Source organism: Plodia interpunctella, chromosome 6 (genome assembly GCF_027563975.2).
Source record: "Plodia interpunctella isolate USDA-ARS_2022_Savannah chromosome 6, ilPloInte3.2, whole genome shotgun sequence".
Taxonomy (NCBI): domain Eukaryota; kingdom Metazoa; phylum Arthropoda; class Insecta; order Lepidoptera; family Pyralidae; genus Plodia; species Plodia interpunctella.
The window spans coordinates 5,747,867-5,773,809 of NC_071299.1; the positions used below are offsets into that span (position 1 = coordinate 5,747,867).

The 25,943-nt window shown below is 34.3% G+C and overlaps 2 protein-coding genes across 9 annotated transcripts; one reads left to right on the forward strand and one right to left on the reverse strand.

The window, feature by feature from the left end:
- Positions 1–198: 198 nt before the first annotated feature.
- Positions 199–16,172, reverse strand: LOC128670681 (uncharacterized). Of its 7 annotated transcripts, none has more exons than XM_053746538.1 (30): positions 16,021–16,172; positions 15,279–15,430; positions 14,439–14,651; positions 14,095–14,205; positions 12,525–12,650; positions 11,590–11,880; positions 11,086–11,274; positions 10,266–10,466; positions 9,917–10,057; positions 9,539–9,715; positions 8,796–9,211; positions 8,539–8,633; positions 8,200–8,348; positions 7,662–7,796; positions 7,199–7,301; positions 6,751–6,859; positions 6,401–6,502; positions 6,250–6,319; positions 5,895–6,020; positions 5,703–5,793; positions 4,170–4,276; positions 3,872–4,073; positions 3,479–3,716; positions 2,917–3,386; positions 2,700–2,818; positions 2,267–2,373; positions 1,651–1,747; positions 1,442–1,564; positions 1,086–1,257; positions 199–940 (listed from the first exon to the last, which is right to left on the reverse strand). In XM_053746538.1, the coding sequence occupies exons 2-30, from the start codon at positions 15,414–15,416 to the stop codon at positions 399–401; spliced, it is 5,160 nt and encodes a 1,719-aa protein (XP_053602513.1). In that variant the 5' UTR covers positions 15,417–15,430; positions 16,021–16,172; the 3' UTR covers positions 199–398. The 7 variants fall into 7 exon arrangements, with proteins under 7 accessions (XP_053602513.1, XP_053602514.1, XP_053602512.1 ...); XM_053746539.1 differs by having other exon boundaries at positions 7,662–7,784; positions 12,525–12,653; XM_053746537.1 differs by having other exon boundaries at positions 12,525–12,653.
- A 1,060-nt stretch (positions 16,173–17,232) lies between these two features.
- LOC128670693 (uncharacterized protein) lies at positions 17,233–24,381 on the forward strand. Of its 2 annotated transcripts, none has more exons than XM_053746560.2 (10): positions 17,233–17,480; positions 17,555–17,684; positions 17,837–17,927; positions 18,430–18,579; positions 18,818–18,961; positions 19,216–19,355; positions 19,920–19,988; positions 20,298–20,505; positions 20,845–20,955; positions 21,431–24,381. In XM_053746560.2, exons 1-10 carry the CDS (start codon positions 17,456–17,458, stop codon positions 21,599–21,601), a joined length of 1,239 nt encoding a protein of 412 aa, XP_053602535.1. In that variant the 5' UTR covers positions 17,233–17,455; the 3' UTR covers positions 21,602–24,381. The 2 variants fall into 2 exon arrangements, with proteins under 2 accessions (XP_053602535.1, XP_053602534.1); XM_053746559.1 differs by having other exon boundaries at positions 17,234–17,480; positions 19,911–19,988.
- The last annotated feature ends 1,562 nt before the right edge of the window (positions 24,382–25,943 follow it).

Here is a 25,943-nt window from a genome sequence, read left to right on the forward strand (position 1 = left end):
AGATTAGTCGTTTTTAAATTTTGGGTAATCTGTAATGCTTTCCGGAGATTTCGAAATGTAATCGCAATTCTTATTCGTTTATCCAATTACTTTTTGTCCATCTCTGCTATGCTACGCCTACCTTTGTTTTTAGCAACATTCACAATCGAAATCGAAATTTGCACTAGTAACTAATGGGAGGAAAAATAAAAAACCTCGTAGCAAGTACTTTTTTATTGTGGGCACTAATATAATACACAAGTAAAATTTTAAACTTTACATTATCTTTATAAAATAGGTACAGTATTAAATACAATGTTAATCATAACTAATATTTACAAGTCCATGAAACTACTATACACATTATTAAATTATAATAATTTAATAGACATGGTATATAGACAGACAACGCAACTGTTTCAACATTCATTCTTCTTGAACTTTTTACTTGATTCATTCATCACATCGTCAAGTTTTATTCTTCTCGCTTTGAGAAAGGAATTACTATCACCGTCACTCACATTCTGTCGAATACAATTCAAACTAGATACATTTTGATTGTGTACACCATGTTTCTTATCATTTACAGTTTTATTATTCTTATTCACTATTAACGTATTTTGAATGTCTTTAACCAAATCACTAGTCTGTGCGAATTTTATTGGTATCAATATTTGATTTTCATTATCACCTTTCTTAATAAATTCTTGCTTGATCTGCACCATAGATCTATTTTCAGCATCACTGGAAAGTCTGATTGTCTTCCGCAGGTGTATAGTGTCAGAGGAATCTGCAAAATTTCTTTTGACCAGTATATCTCCAGTAGATATTTGCTTCACAAATGTTAAAGTAGGGGGGCCTTCAGACTCTTTTCCTTCTGTTTTTAATTTACTGGAACTAGAATTAGCCTTTTCACCATCTGACCCATCTTCTTGTTGATCTTCTGTTTCTATTAATTTACCTGGAAGGATATAACACAATGTTTTATTTCCCAGATTTAAGTTTTTAGATTGTTTCATCATGTTCAAATTAATTAACAAGAGAGAACTAAATGCGCATATATGATTTTTTTAAAATAATGAATGTATCAACATATCACTACATACCATTTAGTGTAGGGAATGTTATATCGGGAAGAGTCAAATGCGAATCTGGATTATATTTATGCATTAGGGTCTTGAGTAAATCTGATATCTCTTCACGCTTTCTAGTAACAACTATTTCATCAAACCAATTTGCCAATTGTTTTATAGGTAAAGAATAATCTATAACAGGATCCTGAAAAAGATAAGAATTGATCATTATTAAATCATATTATCCACACTATTGTCAAAAACATACTAAAAGTTATTTGAAATAAAAACATGGTATCCTAACACCGCCTAAAAGGCCCCCCCTTTTAGGCGGTGTGACACCTTGATAATGGCTAGCCCAATGATAAAATTAAAACAAATAATGTTACCTTAAAAAATTGTTCAACATATTGCAATAAATATAAGCCACAATCGGTAAAGTTATTTTGCTGAGGTATTTTCGGACAGCTTCCCTTAATATTGTCTTTATTAAAAATTTTTGATGGTGAAATCTGAAAAAATATTATTATGTAATAAATATGCTTGTAATATCACTTCCTTCTGTATTAACAAGAAATATTAACAATTATTTAGATACCTTTGCTTGGTATTCGCAAGTAAGATAGTCACGTAATGTTGCAACAACCCGGGATCTTGATGCCCCAGCCAATGAGTCAAAAATTAATATACAAGGCCTGAAAAAGATACATTATGTTTTAAAAATATACCTATCAAACTTTTCTTAGTTTTAAATAAAAATAAAGTATCATTAAGAAAATAAATATGATGTTACTGTAGGTTGGAATATAAAGACAGAAAAGTAATCTTGGTATTGTTTTGTCGTGTTATATTGTATCTAACAAGATATAATTAAAACTTAGCAGATTACAGTGTGAATTATTTGGCAAACTCAAACAATGTTAATGGTAAAATTTAAAGACTTTTTAAATAAAAGCTTTTATTTAAATGCTCCAAAAAGAAAAAAAACAATCCTTTAAAATTTTAACTACCAACTATAACCTCATTATACACAATTTATATGATCATAAAAGCTTGTCGCGAGGTTTGCGTTAGTACCTATAAGTATTTAACTCAATTAAATAGGTACTAGTTTATTTACACAAGTAAAAAATAAAAGCTTTTAAAAAAATACTTTGGAAGCTGTAGTTTCAGTTACTGTCAAATTGCCAAACAGCCAAATGAAGGCTACATACTGTTTTATAGGCTCTGTTTTTCCTGTAGGTTGAACTTCTTGTTTCTTTTCTAAAGGTTTCTCACTCTCTTCTTCATCTGAATCGCATTGCATATCTAAATCACTTTCCTGAAATTATAATAAAACATTAATATCTTGTATGTAATCCATTGAATTGAATGTGGTAAGATTATCCAGATATATTTATTATACATTAGCTCCGCCACTCCCGTGGGAACTCCTCGAACTTCCTCTTCCTCCAAATAGTACTTTAGGACTTCATAAAAAGTACCTTAAGTGTGATTTCAAAATATTAGAGAGATAGTGGATGGGGGAGACAGTGGATCTTTAATGAGTTGTCATCAGAAATTCAAATGGTAAGTTTGTAACAACTGGTTAAGCTAGAATTGTAAATATGTAATTTTTTACAATGAGTTGTTTTTAAAATTAGTCACCTCAGCTTCTGCTTCATCTCGTTCACTTAGATTATCCGAGTCACAACTTAATGTAAGTTGTTCCTGTTTTGTTAGGGGTGTGATTGTTGTACTGCCGATTTGCATAGATGACCTGCGCTCTGTAACATAGAAAATCAATTTTTATTAATTTAAAAAATATAATCAATACATTTTGCTCTAATTAGTAGGCACTTATTGGAAATGAAAAAGCACATACCTCTCTTTTTTATTTCTTGTGGTGTAACTGTACGATTATCTATCATACTTCTACATCCATCTAGGCTCGGAAAACATATGATTGCCACAAACCAGTGACAATTCTCATTGATAGGAACTACAATAAAATCTTTTTCAAATATGTTTACATTCTTTGTCCACGTTTTAACACGTGCATGACGTTTCTGAGCTGGGGTTAAGCTGCTATCCCACTCATGAGGATTAGAACTTTTATTCACTTTACTGGGTTTAGTTGTCAATCGTTTATAAAAGAATGTACTAAATATATGAGTCTTTTCTCTCTGACTGTGTGTGAGAACTTCATGAACTAAATGTTTTAAATAAAAGTCAATTATGACATCATTTAAAAACTGATCTTGTGCCAGGCACATGTAATCTTCAGTGTTTATTGGTATACCACCTTTGCCAGGTGGGTATATTAAGATTTGCCTTATTTCTGGTGAACTGGAACTAGAAAAAAAAACAATTCAATTTGAACATTATGTGAAATAATGAAATAACTCAAAATAAATAAAGTAACTACAGTAGTACAGACTAGGTACCTTTTAATTCCAGAAGCACTGGAAGCACTTGCAGACCGTGTAGTCATTTTTGTGACATTATTACTCTCTTTTGAGCATGTCCTAACCAAAATGTCATTAGCCTCTCGAGCATTTAATTCGTCCATTACTTTTCCAAATAACATTTTTAATGTTGTTTTAGCATCCTCATTTAATACATCTGGTAGCAGTGTTATCCTTTTAAAAGGGTCATTTTTTGACATTGGGTTATAATAAGGACCTGAAATTGAAATATATATATCACATTTATAATATTAGTTCATAGTCTGTAATTTGAAGATGGCCCCATGATGATGATGATGAGTCTGTAATTAGTTGCACTAAATGATAGTATAGTATAGGATTATACTCATAAATAAATAAACAAAAACTAACCACAATCTTCATTCATATCTAAAGCTTTCCTGATATAGGCTCCGCACTTGTTCATTGTGTACAAAAAAATTACTGGCATCCCTTTCCCAAAATGTACCAGTATTTTAACAACTTCTTTCAGTTGAATCTGTAGTGCCACATCTTTCGATTCATTCTTCAGTGATGGTGCAACAATTTTTATGCCTTTTGATGATATGTAAACCTATAACAATCAATTATAATGCATAGCATAGCACGCATAGCTATTAACACATAGAATAGGACATCAATAAACACTAAATAGAAACAGGAATATTACCTTCTCTTTGGGTGTATATCTGTAAGAGCCAATCCTAATGGTCCGACAATTCAGTGATGTTACTATAGATTGTAACAAGCTAGAATTCATTCCGTCCCTACTAGTATCTGTAAATTTAAATTATCACAATGAGCAACATGTGAAACAATATAAAATTGATGTTGTAATTATAATTTGCTTTTACAAATTTCGTGAAATCTGCACCATCTCTTAAGCTTCTGAAATTAATCAAAATTTTAGAAGCTTAAGAGATGGTGCAGATTTTAATATTTAAATATAATAGTTTTAGGCTATGTGTCAATGTACGTCTATTGATTTCTCCGGTGTGCAATTTCTTGTGCAATACCTATTGTTGCTTATTTGTAGGCGACAATCTAAGCAAAACTTCATTAAAGCATATAAAATACGAAGAATTGCGTATTGCAATATTATAGGAAAAGTATAAAGCTCTCAGGTTTCATTGAAAATAAAGCGCCCAAACGAAAGTTACAATGTTTACATGTATGAGGGTCGTTACCTTGTCTGATGGCTTTAAAACTGTTGTGAAACATATTGAATCTAACTATGATTAGAAAAATATAATAAAAATGTTAAATTCTTCAAAATATAAGCGACGAAACACGCACTCATCGCGCACCTTGCGATAGTTTCGTTCTATAGATTATAAATTTTGACGGCCATGTCGATCGACCATAGTCAATTCAATAGTGCGTACCATCTACATTATACACTCTAGACGCTAAATCGAGAATCGATTACAGGTAACGATGACAGATAAAACTTCACCAAGTTGGTGGCAAAAAAAAGAACTAATGGCTTTTGGAAATGTTGCCGTTCTACAAAATTAAATGTCCCTAAACCATTTTATTATTTCAAATTTATAATAACTGTCAAATAAAGAGAAGATTGAAAATCGGGCTACATGTCGTTTTTTAGATAATGCAAATAAGACTAATTCATACTTATATATTTATAACGATATCTATTTCAATTTCTTAAAAATCAGCTCAGCGGTTTGTCTGTCACGCTTACAACCTATGAAAACGTGAGCGGTGAGGTAATATTATAAATATGAGAGTCAAGTCTGACTTTCACATTTATGATATTAGCCTGTTATTCACAAAAAGCATACTATGTTTTGTCTCGGTCAGTGAATGTTAAATATTGTAAGTGCGATAGTGACAAAAGCAGATTTAGAAAGAGCCGCCGGCCGGCGCGCGGGACAAATCATACCTACTATAGCATTTTTATGAATAACTTGGATTATAAATTATTAGGGTTCCGTATCTCGAAGGTAAAAACGAAACGATTATAGGATCATTTCGTTATGCGTCTGTCAAAACCGATTTTGTAAGGAAGGCTTAGAGGTGGTGTCTAGGAAAAAAGTAAAGAAAGTATCACATAGTCGGTAAAAAACCAATTTGGCTATAACTTGAAAAACATATTAATATGTGGTACTGCTAGGTACTCAAAACTAAGTATTTGTGTATTTCATGTATTGATATCTGGGAAGAGTAGAATGAAAAAACTTACCATCCATTTGGTCCATGCCAATACCGCTGTCTGGAGTACCACCTTCAATTTCACTCAGTGATGGCTCCTTCATGCTCACAGACATTTCATGCTAAAAAGTATAACTTGTTATTACATTTCACAGACACGATTAATGAAATAAGTTGAGTAAAAACTAGGAATTTGTTTTCATTTAGTATACTGTGCCTATACCTGATTACTAAGCATGGAACTGTTGGAATCCTCCTCGTCAGAACTTAGGGTTAAAATAACTGGTTCAGGGTCAGGCTGTTTTCCTCTTGGTTTTCTCACTCTGGGTGGCTTTTTGTCTTGTAGAGGCTAAAATAACAAACATATAAATTAAACTAAACCGATTGGCAAAGGTTGCCAAAACAATGCAAAACTTTTTGCTTTTCATGTTCAAGTGTTGCAGTGACTTTTACTTTTAATGAGAATTATCGCAATTGATGAAAAAAACTCATAAAATACAAGTAGTACAAGAGGACTAGTATTACTACTTGTATTTTATTATTCCTCTTGTACTACTTGTATTTTATTATTAACTCACCGTTGACTTATTATTTAATGTTTTCATTGTAGTTTTCAATAAATTCAATTTAATACCCTCTCCACATGAACTGAAATAAAAATCGATATTCAATAATAATACTTTTAAACTTAACAGTATTTATATATATTTTTTATAATGAGCTGCTTACATTGGTTTATCCACTAAACATTTTTCAGGCTCTTTTTTCTTTTGATCAGCCTTTTTACTTGCCGGTACACTTTTCGGTTCTTCAGTGAATACGCGTTTACACCTGTAACAATAAGCGAAATGAAAAAAAAAAAAGAAATGGTTCTCAGTGAGAATGCTTCTTGACCAAACAAGTTAGTTCAGACTAATATTTTTCGGAAAAATTTTAAAGAAAAAAGAAAGTTCTTAGAAGCATTGTTTCATAGTTAAAAAATGGGATTAAAACCAGATTTTGCAGTTTTAGTATTTTATTAGACAAAAGCATGTGTTTAACACATGTTTGAACTCAGAAAAACGTTTTGTAGAATATACCTTTGACAACGGCTAAAATCGAACCCTGTGTAGCCGCACAACTTGCAAACTGCTAACATGCCGTCAACGTATTTAGGAGGCGGCGACCGCTGCTCTGGAGATTCCGAACCTGATGAAACCATAACATTTACTGACATATTTTTAACTACGTATAAAACTTATACTCAACATACATATACTGTATCCCGTCTTTATCTCTTAAGGTTCATTACATAGACATAAATCATGTTTAACAAACAAAATCTATTTGGTAGTAAATAAAATGGTACTAATTTGATCAGGTGACACGACGAGTGCGATTTTGTAGTATGATTTGAAAATAACCACATACCATTATCTTCTTCTTCATAGTCGTCTGAGGGACGTGATCGTGGAATGAAACACACACACACACATACACACCCACAAACACACTCACCCACACACACGCACACACACAACAACTTACCATTATCTGGGCACTGTGATTTCTCGGGTGTAGACATTTCACTACTTTGAGGTTGAGATAGCACAGATGGAGAACTTCTGCTACTTAAGTCACCAACTAACATCTGTAAAAATAAAACAAGAATTAGCATACAGTTTATATAAGTCGTTTGATTTGTTATATAGCAGTTATCTGCTATATAAACCCATTTAAAATATTGTGACGACTTATTTGCTTTAATACAGGTCAGTACATAGTTAGTATATAACAACAAATAGTATATAAATACAAATATATAGCACTAATTATTGCCCATGGCTTAACATGACAAAAAATTGTATGCATTAATTATCTAGTTTATTACTCAAGAAAACTATGTAAATTGATACAGTAGTCTATAAAAAAAGATAAACATCATTGTTACTTGTTTTCATTTGGAACATGGTTTTACTATAAATTCAATAGGTAACAATATAATACTTACAGGGTGATTTTCTAACATTTCTTCAATTCTTGCTGTAGCACCAACAGATACAAAATAATCTATTTCACTACTTGTGTTTTGCATACATTGTATATTTGTGTCTTCTGAAAATGGAACATTGACCTGGAACAAACACTATTGTATATTATACTTCTGTTAGATAATTGTCCTTTTCTTTTTTAATAAATACAAATAAAAAATGCTCTGCTTCACAAATTTTCGCACATTTTCACTTCAGTGGAATCTGAGAATCTAGACATCTCATCTCATCTAAAAACTAGAGAATCTTCAAATTGTCAGTTACCTTCTTCTAAAAAGTAATGCCAACACAATGTTTACGAATTTATAATTGCCCAGTGACATTACAAATCCGATCAATCAGCAAGAGCTAACATTTTCTGAAAATCATCAATAACCTGGCATATAGCTGATTGAGTACTTAGCCTCGACAAAAATTGTGTTCCAATGAGTGCTGCCACAACACCCCCGAAATAGCTCATAAATTATCAATAAAAAATGTAAAATGTGATAAACATACCTGTTCAAGGACTTCTTGAAGTGTACAGCTTTCTTTAGGCAGTGTAAATGTAATTAGTCTTTGTTCTCCATTCTGAAGGAATATTAACATTTTAGCTGATTGAGGTTCCGATGCCTGTTCTGATGTCCCACTTGGTGCCTCTGCGTTTTCTGATAACAAATATATTACATACTGTAACTTGCTTTTTTAAGTTTAGTTATCCAACAATAGGGCAAATAATTGGTTAATTTTGGTAAGATTTTTAGTAGTTTCAGGCCACAAATTGAAATTCTTTCTCCAAAAACTTTATTGGTCTTATAATCTGCAAAATCATATAGTTGTTAGCTTCTAAACACATACCATGCTGTGGAGTTTGTTGTGTTTGCATAGGTGGGACTCGTTGAACAGGCCTTGGTTGCTCTTTGCTCCTCACTAATGTCTGTCTCCCAGTTTCCCTGAAAACAATCAAATTTTAAATTTGATACATAAATGGCCGTAAGTTTAAGAATCTCAGTTTTATTTTTTATTTAAACGAACTGCGAAAATTGTTTTGAATTACGTTTTCAAGCACTGATTAATCATGTTCGAAATAGTATTTACCATAGAAATAAAGTTACCTATTCTGTTGATTTGGAGTACGCGGAGGCTGCATTCTTCTGAAGTCAGCCATGGTGATTCTTTGTCCATTTGTCAAAGTAACAAACTGTCTCTCTTCCTCCGGGTCGGGATCCATCAGTAGTTGTCCGATGGTCTGCGGATGTTGTTGTAAATGCGGCTCGTAGGTAATGAAACCATGTTGTGGACTAAAGTTAACCTGGTGTTGAGCGACTGAACTACTTGGAAGGGTCTGTCTCATCTGCGGTGGGGGTGTATGGAACTGTTGTGGTTGGTTTAAATGCTCGTTAACTGGGTTCTTTGAAACTATTGCAGCGGTTATACTCTCTTCGAGATCATCCATGTCGTTGGCGTTGTTTGGTTGAACGACGACCTTCTTCACTTGCGGCACTTGCTGGGAGTGAGGCGACGCTCTTTGCTGAAATTACATATATTCTATTAGGATTTTACATAATTCTTGATCGTTAAAAAAGGATGATTGGGGACTCATTCCATCAACACCACACAAATCACACTGGCCTATATTTGAGACGAAAATCGTGAAATATCTTTGCATACAATTACATCGTAGGAGAATTTTTTCTCTCTATACATTCACTAACCCCACATTGAGTTTACTTACCTTCTGACATGATAGGGAGCAACACTACCTTAATGAGTATTTTCGATAATTTTCTCAGCAGTGATAGTTTCAAAATGCCAATAATTAAAATAAATACTTGAAGTGAAAAAAAAAATTACACACCTGTATCGGAGTTAGTTGGTTTTGCTGAGGTAGAGGTCCATTGTTCTGGTTTCCCTGAACGACGGCGTGCTGTGAGATCTGTGCCTGCATAGTTTGCGTTACGATAGTGCCCTGTTGAGTGATGATTCGTGTTTGTGGTCCGTGGGGGTTATTCTGCTGGTTCAGCAGAATTTGGTGCTGAGAGAAAATAAATATTTGTTCTAGCCATAGTACAATAACAGCACAAGTTAAATAAACAAAAATCCTTCATAAAACTTGAGATTGTGAAATGCCTTTTCAATAAAAACATCGATCGCATTTTACACATAACAGAAGTATGTATAACAGAAGTTGTAACTAATATGTATGCTAAAAGTTGTTAAATAAAAAGAACTGCACCTGATGAGGGGAAAGTTTAATTTGATTGAGCTGTTGTTGGTGGACTTGTTGGTTCAAAACATGTTGAGCCAATGGGTGTTGCTGGTGTTGGGGTTGCTGCGGTTGTTGTTGCTGCTGTTGAAGTTGTTGCTGCTGTTGTTGCTGTAAATCAGATAAGTAAATTTTGTAACAATGTTTTCTTAACGAGAAACAAGCACGATCTCGAACGCATTGCAGTGCTACTACGAAATAACTACAAATATTATATTAACGGGACTTAGCACGAACCTTTTATATTCAAATGTTGCAGTCAAGTAGCCAATTGCTTGTGCTAACACTAGTTAGACATCAATATTATTCTCTCACTGACCTGTAGCAGTGGAGTCCTGGGGCGCGGCGGACGATGTTGCTGCACTTGATGTTGGGCGTGCGGGTTCAGTACGCGGGGGGACGCGGTCCGCGGCGGCCGCACGCCGCGTCCTGCGCCCGCCACGCCCGGCGTCATTCCCACGCCGGCCCCGCCGCGACCGTTGCCCACCACGCCTGGGGCACCCAGTTGGGCTTGGGACACCTGTTGATATTTATTGATTAAAAAATACATTTAATAAAGGTGCGGCGTTCGATTCCACCCTAGAATAGGACAATGTTATATCCTCCCTTGAACATCCACGTAGTATATAGCATTATTATAGAGGATATAGATTATTTCACCCAAAAAAATATGAAACTTCGTCTTCATTTAGTAGTGAGACACAATTCCAGGTCATAAATGATGTGTGTCGATATCAGTTCAATAGATTTAGCGTGATTGAGTAACAAACATCCTCTCTTTTGTATTTATTATATTAAAGGGATAGTGGATTAGTTCCCGGATTTGGTAGGATTAACTTAAGTCGCGATAAACTGGACAGGCCGAAATGGCACAGGGGACGGAGACCGCCAGACTGGACACATGATGGTAAATGGTATAACAAGATGTACCACGGAAAACGAACTTCCTATCCTGCAATATAATATGGGATAACATAATGGTTTAAATGATATTTAGATATAGCTTGATGCATAAAAATATTGTGTGATTTTTCTGTAAGTTTAGGGAAATAAATAAATGTAAAAAAATATGTTATTACACTGTCCAGCCGGCCGGCTATTCTGACGTAATGGTGTCTGATGTTCTTAAATGACATTACCTGCTGGTGCTGCGAGTTGAGTAGCCTAGTGGAGAGCTGCAGCGAGCCAGACTGCGCGGGCTGCAGCGGTGGGCGGGCAGCGGGCCGCCGCGGCCGGACCGTGCGCACGGGCGTTCGGACCAGCGTCACGCCCGGGGAAGACAGCGCTTGGTTCAGCAGCCGGGGCGGGGCCGCTCGGGTGGGGGTACCCTGATTTATTATTGTTAATTTCACACAACTTTACCAAGTAATGTATGACTGATAGATTTTAAAATTTTATACAAGCTTATAAAACTATACACATTATAGTACATTGCATTCAAGAACAAGCAATAGATGGGAACAAGCCTTACTTGGTAAAGTTGTGTGTCCATCTAGGGCTTGTTCTTGAATGCAATGTACATAGCTTATAAAACTATACACATTACAAGCTTATAAATGCTTGTAATGTGCATAGTTTTATAAGCTTGTATAAAATTTTAAAATCTATCAATCAGAAAACTATAAATTGAGAAAATCACTTACAGCTTGATTGATATATGCTGCGTGCATAACAACTTGTTGATGTTGTATTTGCTGCGGCTGTATATGTTGCTGATGTTGTTGCTGCAACTGGTGTTGGAGTTGTTGCTGTTGCTGCTGCTGGAGCTGGTGTTGCAACTGTTGTTGTTGCATGTGTATGAGCTGAGGAGACGCACGCGGCATTTGTTGTTGTTGCTGCAATTGAGGCTGTTGTTGTTGCAGTTGTGATTGCTGCTGCAGTTGTGACTGCTGTTGCAATTGTGACTGCTGTTGCAGCTGCGGCTGTTGTTGCAGCTGTAATAACAAATAATTAAATTGTTACTGTATACAAACGATTTGTGCACTTTTGTTAACAGTTTTTCTTTAGGCAAGTTTTCCGTTTGACATGTAATGTCATAATAGTTTAAAACACAAGAAAACAGAAATATAAGTATTGACTTAGAAGAAAGTGTTAATCTCGAGTGAATTTGAAAGTATCAAGAGAAACCATAGCAACCAAGCATCATGCATCCAGCATGCATGAAGAATATGATTATAACAAAAAATTCTGTCTTGCTATACTATAAATAATCCAAAAAATAAAATAAGAACAAAGCCTATTAAATGTCTCCAATTTATAAATGAAGACAGAAGACTACTAAATAAAGGCAAGCACAAAACTGAAACAACTAAATTGAACATCCACACAAAACGCACCAAAACTCTAGACGCAAGTTTTAGACTTAAAGATGTTGCAAAATAAAAAAATCACTAGCATGGATTTACTAAGTTTTAAAGTACACTCTACATGTTTAAAATGGTGGAAACAGTATCAAAAATTTGTTATCTGTTAGCTACATCATATCGGCAACTCCAATAAACCAAGAACAAGCCACAAGTTGACCAGCTGAGTTGTTCGTTCTAGATTGTGGACTAAGCAGCATAAGCCTATGACTAACTGTTTGTTGAGGCGCATGTTGCGGTGGCGGGGGTGGCGGCGGGGGTGGGGGCTGCGGCGGCGGCGGCGGCTGCTGCGCCGGGTGGATCACCGTCGGTTGCGACAGCACGTGAGCCGGGCTCACCAACTGCTATTCAATACCAATCATTGACAATAGCCGACAAAATCAATGGACACCCTTTACCAATGAAACGGGTTATATATTCTGTGTACAGGACTCGCCACGTAACTGTGTATCAGCGCGGACGCATGACTACGGATCAGTTAAAACAATTGAAATTATTATGTATCCCATAGAGCGTCCAGAAAGTTTCTTTGAATTTTTTTATAGTAAACATACAAAACAATAAATCATTGATGGTAGAAAATGATTGGAGATATCAACATGCCATTTTAAACTTTATAATAAGGTTCATTTCATGACAAGCACATAATTATATTTCAAGGGCATAAACTGAATACATGGTGTAAATGTGTAGGTAAGTAATTTCACATTAATCCTGAAAATCTCCCATTCTTACATTACCAATAATTCTTAGTTACTGGCAAGTACTGTACTGGTGAATATTACTAGTGTTAGTAAATTCAGAAAAAATATTGGTAGCTTACATTAAATTGCAGTTTTTATAATGATGCTTATATTTTGACAGAAACAGTAAGCATTGGTTTTATTAGTAAAGGGTCGATTTAACCATTAAAACCACTGAAGCGATTTTTTTTACATGAAAATGAAGATATAATGAAAATTATTTACAGGCAATAATCATAACTACCACTTCCACAATAAAGATTAACACAATATCTGCAAAGTTAAGTATCTCACACTACAAATAAATAAAATTGCTCTGTACCTATGTAGACTACTTTAATTTCTTTGTATAATTTCTATTTTATCCTTACATATTATAAAACAAAGTCCTCTGCCAAGTCTGTCTGTCCATCTGTCTGTTCAAGATAAACTCAAAAACTACTGCACGGATTTTCATGAAGTTTTTATCAAAAGATAGTGTGGTTCCTGAGGAAGGTTTAGGTGTGTAATTTATTAGGTTTTTATCCGAGCGAAGCCGGGACGGGCTGCTAGTACGAAATAAATATGAAACTATTCATTGTATGACAGTAAACAACAGTTTATTGTGTATCTCACACTTTTTGCAACTGCCAATTAAGTTACATTTATTAATACCTACACAAAATGGTGATGCTAGACGTTTTATATGCTGCATAATATTAGTAAAAAAATTTTATGCTGATCATTGCTTGATCATAAATCGGGTTAACACTAGTCAACACCTATATAATAACTTAAAACATGTTATTTAATATTACATAATTTTATAAACTTATTGTAATTAGAGAAGCATATGGGATTCTCTAAATTATTAACAAGTATTTTTTTAATCAGCACCACTTTTTATATTACGAAACCCAACATAAACAATAAAACAAAGGTTTCATGCTAAGCATAATTAACAACAGTTTGGCAGATCACTATCTATCCTACACAAAAGTGCATAGTAATATTAATGACCATTTAAATATACTGTTTACAAATTATTTATTAGCCAACATACATGTTGTGGGCGTTGTGGAGTTGTCTGTTGCATCAAAGATGCATCAATGATTTGCTGAGCTTGTTGCAACACAACCTGAGCATCCACAGGTAAATCAGATGTGTAGTAAACCTACAAATAAATTTACCGTGAACACAAAATCACATCACAATCACATGTCCGATTAGAGTAATTACTTTGTGCCAATCCTCATATTTATTTAAATAAATGAAAGCTGCATTGTCTGTATTAGGATTTGCAGTTGTTAGGCAATATAGACAGATGCAAGCCATTTAGATGGTTTATCATACAAATCAATTTTGAAAAAAAATTGAGTTTGAGTTTAGTAAACAATGGAAACTTACTTGATGTCTATGTAAAGCCTGTTGCTGGTGTTGCTGCTGCTGTTGTTGTTGTTGTTGGAAGTCAGTGCGGGGTGGTGGGGGTGGGGGTGGAGGTGCCTCATGGCGAATGATGTACTGTTGCTGGTACTGCAAACCATCACCCACAACTAGTTGTTGTTGGACACCCTCACTAACTATGATATCATTAGGCTGATCAGCTTGTTGCACCACAACCTGATGGGAGCATTCAAATAACTCATTAGTCTATTTCATTCCTCAAAATGTACACTAGTATGTCTAATAAGGGACAACAGATATTTAACATAAAACTATTTTAGAACAAGAAAGTGCACTTGCATTATATCCTAAAATCCATATTCATTCATACTAACATCTACATTATGAACCAGTGCAAATGCACCAGACAAACAAATAGTTTCACTATTGTGTCTCAATTCTCCACAATCAACAGGCTAAAATGCAAAAATCTATTCCTCTATCTGTCTGTCACACTTTCATGGTGGGCCGATTTTGATAAAATTTAGAACAGATATTGTTAATGATCCACGATCAAACATAGGCTATGATGGGCGGAGCTGCAGGCAACAGCTAGTTATTTCATATATTACTATGTTAACACAAAATATGTTAAAATACATAATGCATTACATACAAAAGCATATTCTTTCCATTATTTTTTTATAGCTGTCCAGCAAGCACATGGGTTACAAAAGTTCTTTCTATTAACAACCCCCGTAATTAGTCTGCACTGTTTGATTTAACACTTAAAGATAACACTTATATAATAGTATGTTTATGGTAATTTTAACATGTATTTATTTAATTAAAACATGTACTTACATTTACAGGTTGTTGGGCATACTGCTGCTCATCTTGATTCACTATGATCCCATCTAAGCATATATTTGGACAATATCTTTGCAGGTCTTCTAAAGTCAATGAATGGCCTTGTCCAACTATCTGGTAGTACTGAGCCATTATATACACTTAGCCTGGAAAAGAGAATTTTGCAAGTACTTATAAATTTAGTAATCTGTGAATGGAGGGCAGTTGTTATAGTATAATTAACAGTGCACATACTTTAATTCCAAAACAAGAACAAGATTTGGTACATAACACCTAAAGTTGAAGATTAATTGTAAAAACATTACACTAGTGAAGTTTGTTTACAACATAAAAACTATAACAGGAAATCCTATTATGTGACTTTACTAGATGAAATAATGTGCCAAAAAGCCTTTTTTGGCATCACACTTGCAAGAACAACAGCTTCAATTCTTTTAAAGTTTATGCTACGATGACAGTTATTATGCCATACACCCTGGCCATCGCATAGCTCCATTATGATACCGTGGATTGCACGAACACTTCAATGGCGACGGCGCAACCATCGACTATCTTTCACTATGTCACTCTTTTCACGTTTACAGCACAATTATTACTAGGAATGAAGATTACAAAACACAAGTCTGTTAAGCTTATCCCGATGGATTGAAATGGCTTCGATTGCTTGGAAACAACCTAAATTTCTTAGAGAAAAGAAGACTCATGATTTATCGATAAAATACATTTGACCTCTTACCAATATTTACTAAAGACATTTTAAATGTCCTAATTATACATTTTTACGAATTTGTAACATGAAAATGTAAAATTTTAACTCAAACGCCAAATCTAGAAGCAAATTTACATTATGGCGTGTGTGTCACTTTTTTACAATATTTTTTTTTATTTCGATTTTGTGTTGCCAGTGTTATATTTCTTTCAAAAATGTAATTGCCAGTATAATAAATAATCGGAGCGTGTACTGGCAAGTTCGAGTTGAACTCATACGTTAGAGTTCCGTATTAGTTCCGAATCGTACCATGATTATTTACGCTGTTGTTCGAATTTTTTTATGGGAACGGTCTAAACAATATTTCGAAGTCTTTATATGTGTATGTGTATTTACACGGAGTACCTACTACCTTACCACCATGGTATTAACTAAAGATCAACGACAATGTGTACCAAAAACAGACAATAAATTAAGTCAATGAGTTTTTATATTGTGGGGTTTAATTTTAATACAATAGTTTCGCAAAATATATCACATATATATTTTTTAATCAATGTTCTTTGTTTTTTAATCCACTACCTTTTGCTATTGTTAGGGCGTATGGTTATATGTGCAGCCCTATTTTTATTATCATGTTTAGTTTATTATAAACGTGCTTCCGGGTTCAGATATTTCCAAAAACAGCCACAGGTATATGTCGAGTCTATAATATTTGTCCACTCGAGATTGTCATATCAATGTTACGAATAATATCCCTTTTAAATCGAATAAATCAATAATTAGGTAACACCTATGACAAAAGTTGTGTTTGCCATAGAATAAAAAAATAAAGTCGTAGTGATGTAATAAAAGCAAAACGTCGTCGATATGAAAATAAAAAACACAACACAGAATAGGTACACAATGCACAAATTATCAATGATATTATTAATATAATGTGTGTATATAATTAACTATTATATTAAAAGTCGACCTATCTAACAGAGTTAAAGGTTCTTTAGAAAAAAGAAAAAGAAAATTGACCCTAAAATTACAAAATAAATGTGACGTGGAAAAGTTAAATATTTTGAAACTTTTTTTCTGAAAACGTATACATACATAAAATACAAAAGTATACATATGTATAAAAATATTATTTAAATCTGTATCGGTCGTTAAAGACGCGACACGCTATAATATGACAATAATGCCAGCTCATCGACCATTTGTGAATCGATATCGAGATTCCTATTTTTATCGACTATGATTTGCTAGTTGAATGAAATTGAAGAAGGAATTTTCGTGTTTTCAATATATTTCTAATCCAAAGACTTGTTTTGCATTTCCAATTGTTGCGATAAATATTACGCTGTGATAGGATTTGAAGATTGGGAATTCAATTTCGTAACAAACTTATTCCAAATCCCGCGCGGATTCCAACATTTATGACATTTTGTTGCCGTCCTCATTTCTCGTGCAAATGGATGATACTGTGATTTCTCCAGGTACTTATTTGCCTACTTATCCCGTATTTTCATATGTTTCAAGCGTGAATGTGAGTTTCAATTATTCATTTTAGGTAATAAAATGGCTGATTCTGCGTCCGAAAGTGATTCAAGCTCCTTGGATGGCGGTGCAATGTTGCCTCCCAGCACGGTTTCTCGTGATCAGCTCCAAAAACGTATAGAATCTCTACAACAACAGAATAGGTATGTATGGACATATTTTGATTTAGTGACTTTACTTATTTTTTACATATTTTGCTACATACTTTTAGGTATTCTAGGCAATTTTTTTTGTACTATACAAAGTACATACTATACAAATACAACTTTTCTTGACAGAGCCTAATTATTTCCAGAGTTTTGAAGGTAGAGTTGGATACTTACAAACTTCGAGTGAAATCTCTGCAAGAAGAAAACCGTGCCTTGAGACAGGCTTCTGTTTCAATAGTGAGTATTTATATTACAAAATAAGTACAAGTTTTCACAAGGAGCTTGTTGAAGATGATAGAATATTTCACATTTTGAGTATCTAATCTGTGGTTATAATTTGAATATGTTTAATGTACAAGACGTGGCAATCTTTATGGATTACCTTATGCTTTGGTAGCTTCTTACTGCCTAACTGAACCTGTATCAGTTAATCCATATTATATAGATAAGAAAATATTAATGAAGATTCCAATATCTCTTTTAACCAGTTGGCCAGTGTAGCTCATTAGAGATTATAATTAGATATATAATACCATCTGTTGTCCATGGCTTAGCTTACATGTAAATGAATTGGACTTTTAATACTTTAAACGACATGTATGAATAATTGCAGGAAAAAATGTAATTTATTAAAGTTTTACCAGTTAAGTGATACTTTTAGTCAATATTTTATAGTTCAAATGTATTATTTTCTCGAATTCTTTTCACAAATAGCAGTTTCACCTACTTAATTTTACAGCAAGCAAAGGCTGAACAAGAAGAGGAATATATTTCAAACACACTTTTAAAGAAAATTCAAGCTCTAAAGAAAGAGAAAGAAACCCTTGCTCATCATTATGAACGTGAAGAGGAATGTCTAACAAATGATTTGTCCAGGAAACTGAATCAGGTAATACAAATTAATACAAAGTAGTTAGAAACAAATTCTTGTTAGATTATTATTTGAGTCAATCATCAAAATGAATAAAAAATCAGTGTTCTATACATAATGTACTTGATAAATATTTTTCATAAGGTTTTTGTCCCTTTTAACACTAAATTAACTAAATTATTTATCAAAATACCATAAAAAAATAATAATATTTTCAATGCCAATTGCAAATCTCCACATATAAATGTTATTTTAGTTACGGCAAGAGAAATGTCGTCTAGAACAGACCTTAGAGCAGGAACAAGAATGTCTTGTCAACAAACTGATGAGGAAAATCGAGAAACTTGAGGCTGAAACTCTTGCTAAACAAACTAATTTGGAAAGACTTCGCAGAGAAAAGGTAAATAAGATTTTTTAGTATTTATTTCTATTTAATGCAATATCTTTTAGACATTCGGAATACCTTCGAAGGTTCATCTGTATACCAATAAACATCAAGTTACTAATCAAGTAATTAACTATTATACAAACTGATGGCAACCTATAAATTTTAATAACTTAAGTAAAAAAAAACCTTACATGCTTGCAAATGCAATTAAATCAAGACTTGTTTTCCCATTACATAAACTGTTTTCATAAAAATTATATTTAAAGGTGGAGCTTGAAAACACTTTGGAGCAAGAGCAGGAAGCATTAGTAAACAGGCTTTGGAAGCGAATGGACAAGTTGGAGGCAGAGAAACGGTCTTTGCAAATAAGACTGGACCAGCCTGTTTCCGACCCTGCCAGTCCTAGGTGAATTTTTCAATTAACATTTTGATTTGCATCTCTCTATCATCTGCGCATGTTCTCGGTTGCTTCCTGCTGTGACGCCGCGATGCCTGGGGTCAATATTTTAATTTGCATCATTCAGATAAATAAATATTTGCTCATAACTTCTTTTGAAAATAAATAAAAATAAATTAGCGCCTTTGTATTTACGTAGATAGGGGAAACTATAGAATAAGTAATATTTTTCGTTCTGCTCATACGAAAAAGAGAAATATTAGGAAGGAACTGGACAGTACTATGTATAGCGCCCAACTTTTCGCTTTATATGAGGTGGACCGGGAAGTTGTATGAAAACATTATGTCTTGTTTGGGTACGTTAGCTTGTGACCTTTAGTTTTCTTTAACTTTGCCTATTTACTATCTATTTCTGCTATTTAGTCGGTGTACTTCAATATATTTAATAAATAAAGAAGAATAAACTTTTTCGGAAAAGCAAGACTAAGTGACAATTTGAAAATTTGCCTTATTTATTTATCTTATTTAGTTTCCAAAACATTAATTAAGGCTTAATATTGCCAGGGACATCAGTAATGGTGACACAGCATCCAATTTAAGCAATCACATTCAAACGCTGCGCTCCGAGGTTGTTAAATTAAGGTAAATTGGTAATTTGCATTTATATTTAACGAGTGAGGCCACCCTGCGAATTTTATTCGCATGTCGGAATAGCAATCAGTGCCCGCATCTAAACAGATGCGGGCAATGATTTTTGTTCGAAATAATGGAATTGCTTATTTTAAATTAAAATTACTATGTAACTATATATACCTGTCATATAAAACAAAGTCTACTATTAGTATCCATTTAACTTTTTGAATCGCGAAACTCAAATATATAATCAACCCAGTACAATTCGGCCGCTAGCTGTCTCTGTTGATTTCATAATAAAAAGTACTTTCAAACCAGGAATCAGTTAGCAGTTTCTCAAAATGAAAACAAGGAGAAGATGCATCGCCTGGCCTTAGAGGAGAAACATATCAGGGAGGAGAATCTTCGCTTGCAGCGGAAACTTCAGCAGGAGGTCGAGCGGCGTGAAGCACTTTGCCGGCACCTCTCTGAAAGCGAGTCCTCGCTAGAAATGGAAGAGGAAAGACAATTTAATGAAGCTCTAAGTGTATGTATTGTTATTTTTTATTTCAATCTCTATTACACATAATTACAAAAATAAAGTTAACCAATAGACCAAATAGATATAGCTATTTACAAATAGTATTGGTACAATTTTAGTTACTGTTTTTTTCGTGTTTGCCACATTCTTATGTTGAAAATCCCGACATTCCACTCTCGACTAGGTTATAGTACTAGTTACTAGCGACTAGGAATAAGGTAACGAATAAGGTGCCGAGCGTAGTACATAATTAACCGCCATTCCATTAAATTAGTCACGAAACTTTATCGTTATTTGAAAAAATGTTGGCCACTTCTGCGAAATAGTATGTATGTGTTGCGGCAGGCGCGGTCGCGCAGCGTGTCGTCGCCGGGCGGGTCGCGGCCGCTGTCGCCGTACGCGCCGCCGCTGCTGCCCGCCGCCTGTCTCCGCCCCGCGCTACACTTCAACTCTCAGGTCATTACTTTGTTATGTTTCACATTCAGCCACAGACTTTTTTAATTTGAAAGAATATCTTGTTCATAATTTGAAATTTATAATTTCAATTCATAATTTGAAAGAATTATCATACAACATTGTGATGTGAAAAAAATCCTGTTAAACCAAAACCCAATTTTACGAGCCTTTATTTAATTTTCAATGGAATGCTACAAGATCTCTCTGATGACTATAATAACTTATATGAAAAACGACATTTAAAAATAACGTATTTATCACTAATGCTTTCACTATTGAACTGAGATATATTTCTGTTTGGTGCCGAGGTTTGACTGACAGAGAAAGACTTATATAATTAAATCCACCTATTTAATTTTCAAAAATAAATAAATAATGATAATCTGTACATTAAACTGAAACTAATTAAAAAACTATAACTAACTAAACATACTAACTTTAGATAATAAAGTTTAAATAAATAAAATAACTTCAGCGGCGGCCAAACGACCGGTTCGTGAAGCCGCTGGTGCCGGCGGGCGTGGGCGCGGGCGCGGGTGCGGTGAGTGCGGGCGCGGCGAGTGCCCCCCCCGCGCCCGCCGCCGCGCGCCCCGCGCCCGCCCTGCTGCAGCCCGCCAGCCCCATGGACACCTCATCCAAGGACTAGACTTCTGACCGTCTCCTACACTAACCGCCGATGCTAGTTTTGTTATGCCGGCTCCACACTATCGCGGAACAGTTCCGAACCTGTCATGTGTTGCTGGTTATCATTGCGGTAAATAAAAGCACTCATACAAACTACGCGATGTTCATGCTTTCACGTCGGCGTCTGTCCGAGTTTGGCGATAGTGTGGAGCCTACATTAAAGTGCATCCGCACAATATGTATCCACTTGGTCTCACTCTGTTGGAATATTGCTTAAAATCATGTTAATAGTTGACCGCCGATGCTAGTTTTGTAACAAATGCATCCACGCAACAATTATTTCAATTCTTCTGTCGACCGTCAGAGTTGAAAAGGGCGTCAGACTTATCACTTATATTAAAACATGGCTTAAACAAATGAAGTATAACGCTTTTAAGGTCCGGTTTAAACTATACTGAACATCTTATCCCAATAAAGTTAGGTCGAAATGCAAATAATTTTTTAAATTTCTTTTAATTAATTTAAATTTTTATTATTAGACTTAGCATACCTCAACTCATGGTAATACCACTAGGTGAAGTGTGTTATTATCATATTTCTTTAAACATTTATTAGGGAAAATGGTTCAGCATCATTGTCTGGATTAACCGCTGAAATTGTTAAGAACATAACTTAAAAGAGTCCTATAAGCAAAAAATGTTTTGACCCACACTAACAAGGCCATTTAAAATCTTTTACAATTTACACAACTATATTGTTTTTTGTGGATATATCTTATGGTCGCTTAGTAAACTATACATTTGACGCCAAAGGCTTGCTAATTACTATAGTTTACTATTTCTGCCTTCAAAAAACTAGCATCGAATGACGTGGATCAAAAGTATTTCCGTACAGGAATGAATGTATGCATCCTATACAAAAATCATCCTATACATTGATTCTTACATAAATCGATTCATCTCTATCTCATGATACATTTACCATAAAGACTACACACGATGATAAAAGTCTATGGCGATACACTTTTTCATATTAAAAATAATGTAATGATAATATGTGATATCCCTATCGCTGAGATAAGGCGGTGTTCATCTAAATATATGTAGTCTTTGACGTTGATGTAGTTGTCAACTATTGAAATCAATCCCAAAAAGATCGTCCCATACAGTTTGAAGTAAATATAAATTATGTAATATTATTCGAAAATGTTTCTTTGAATTGTCATTGAATTGGGTTTGATGATAGAGGCAAAAAATCCTCTATTGAAATTACATACTGTTTATTCAGACAAATTGTTGTAGTCGTTTATGTTGTTGAAACTTGGCAGCATCTTTGTATACATCGGTATTAAAAGCGCACATTGAGTTCGTATACACTGCTGAATTGAAGTCGTAGCTACGTAACTTGGCAACTGCGATATTCATCGGTTGGGATATCTAAAGATCGCGTTTCGACTGAAAATCTGTGCTGAGAGCCTGAAACTTTCAAAATTACAGATTTTTAGTACTTGTCCTTTTCAAGAGTGCAAATATGTAGATACAGATTGCAACGCCCCCTGTTATTTCGTTAGTGGTGTTATTGAGTCAGTTGTCTTCTGTATTTATTATTTATTGTTTTATTTTTGCTCTTCTATGACTAAATCTTTTTTTTTGCAATAATGAGTAACTGGAGCAAATTGTGATTTTGTAGACTTTTAGGTTATCTTTAATATTAATATATAACTTCTTTATTTAGGGGGTAGTTATATAAAAGTAGTGTATGGCAGCAAAATTAAAATGAGTGTCATCGTTTTCGGATATGAGACATAATCCGATGATTTTATTTCGGTTGTAAGAACAGCGATGGTATCGATACTGTAAACTATTACACTAAGCTCCTGCATCGACGCCCGTTACAGGGATGCAATTCTTTATGGTCTTGTCAGAAATTATATTGTATATTGTACTATAATCGAAGATTGAGTATGTAATCTAAATAATAGTCAGAAATATCATATTATAATTATATTTACCAAAAGCTTGGATTTTTTTATGTTTAATCTGGCAATTTCTCGCAACATGCGATTCTCAAAAAAGTCATTGGCTGGGTGGCCTAGAGAATTGCCTACCTGGGTTTAGTGCAGAATGACACTTGCTCACTATGTTGGAGTATTGCTTATGAATCATGTAAATAGTTGACCAAAGTGTCGTTCTAGTTGTCAACGATGTTGCACATCGCTCACTGCCCAATTGGCTTACCAATTTGGCTGATTGATTTATTTAATTGATAAAAATATATTTAATTGTAAAAATATATTTAATTGATAAAAATATCCCGTATTTTTGTTCAGTTTACTGATGTAAATTAGCGAAGTGTGATGTGTCAAAGTAAATGCCTGTCTAAATGACTATCAGACCTCGATACGACGTTCTGATAGTACCTAATAACCTTGTTCCGACCGATTATTGAATAATTTGCTGATTTTGGCTTTGAAATTTGCGGCAGTGGGTTTTTATTATTGTTATAGGCTGTGTTCAAATTCACCTGTGGAGGTGATATAAGATTATAGAAAGATTGTAATCTATTTGGATATATCACAAGCAGGGTCTATCGAACTACTCCCCAGTGATGTTGTAGTGTAGGTCTGTATGATACGTTAAGAATGTTGTGTTGTGCCCTTAAGGGTATTGTTGTGTTCGTTAGCCACTGGGGGAGTAGGGAGTGAAGCTCTTGAACTCAATTCAATTATGCAATTTTTCACTTAAACATTATATTTTTTTTTCAATGTTATAATAAAATAAAATATATGCATTAATATTACTATTTTATCTTTTATTTCTTATTTTTATATACCAATCTGTTTAACAAACAAATAAAATCTTCATTTGACTGGTTATAGCCAGCATGAAAACTTTTATTTAACCAAAATGGCCATAGTTAATTTATGTTTAGTTAAATCGAATACCTAAAGTTATATTTTGGTACGTAGATACGAGTACTAAACTTGCTAAAATAAAATCAAATGCTAAAAATGTTTGGCTTGTGTATTTCTATTAATAGGTTACGTTATCACTATTATTAGTGATTGGGTGTGAAGATAGTATTGTTAAAGAGTTTCCCACAGGTAGATATGATTTGTGTTATCTAGTGAAATCTATTCAAAGAAAATATCTTCCCCCTTGCATAATTAATTTTATTTCAATAGTTTTGATGTTTACGCAAGTCCCGTGGGAATTGTTAAAATTCCAGGATTATTTTTTTTCTGTGTTATGAAACTCTGAAAACATTGTATTTACTCCTTGTTTGGGCATGGGCACTCGTGTAAATATAGTGCAAGAGCATAAATATTGATAATTACGTAAGTAACGATTACTGTTGATGAATTTTTGTTACGTCTGTTATAGATTATAATAGTTACGCTCTATCCTGTAAAAATACAAATTTTACTGCATTTATCGTCTATCGGCATCGGCATCATCAATAGTGAAATAATCGCAGTTTACACACGCATCGTAAACCTAAGCAAACCTGGCTGTGACAGGATAGGGCTATTTGTCTTGGCCGCTGAGGTTACAGGCTTACAGGTAGAACAATTTGCATATCGCCTCCCACGATGCAGTTTGCTTTCATTTAAATATTTTTTATCACAAACAAAAGGCTCAATAAGTTAATGATAGGCGGCGGTGCCACGCGCATATGCGGCCGTTTCGTAAAGGCAAGGTAAGTATTGTTTATTCAAGTTTACGAGGAAGTGTTTATAAGTTTTGTGTATGAGTATGAGTGGCGTGTGGTTTCGTCCTGGAATAGGACCACTCCATATCTTGTCGATATTGTACGAGGTGATTGTATAGGAAGTTGATAGGTGACAATAGCATTCTCAAGGAGCGTCGACCTTCGTTAGGTAGACAGGTGGTTGTACAATCGCAGCCGAATTTTAAGGTTATTTTATATGAGGGAGGGTATTATTTAATTTTAAACGTATCCACCGAGATGCACAACTAAATTCCATGGCATAAGATCCAAACGGAGAATTCCCCGTCATTATCATCTCCATCGGTATTTTTAGTAACATACCAGCTAGCTATAAATCCATCACATTCTAGCATAACTTTCAAAATAACATTTTGATGATCGAAAACTGTATTTTTACCTCGAAACAACCAATATTTAAATGTCTCGGACGTGTTGTCAAATACACCGAACGTTGAAATTAGATTCAAATAGAAACGTGGAGCGCTGGCTAGTGCTCATAAACTTTGTTTACAGAGAGACGAATAGTTGGCGTAGCGTTATTGATCCTTCCAATAATTATCGAACACGTTTCATGTCACCAAGCTCAAACATGCTCAAACACATGTTTAAACACAAAAGTGGATGAGTATGGC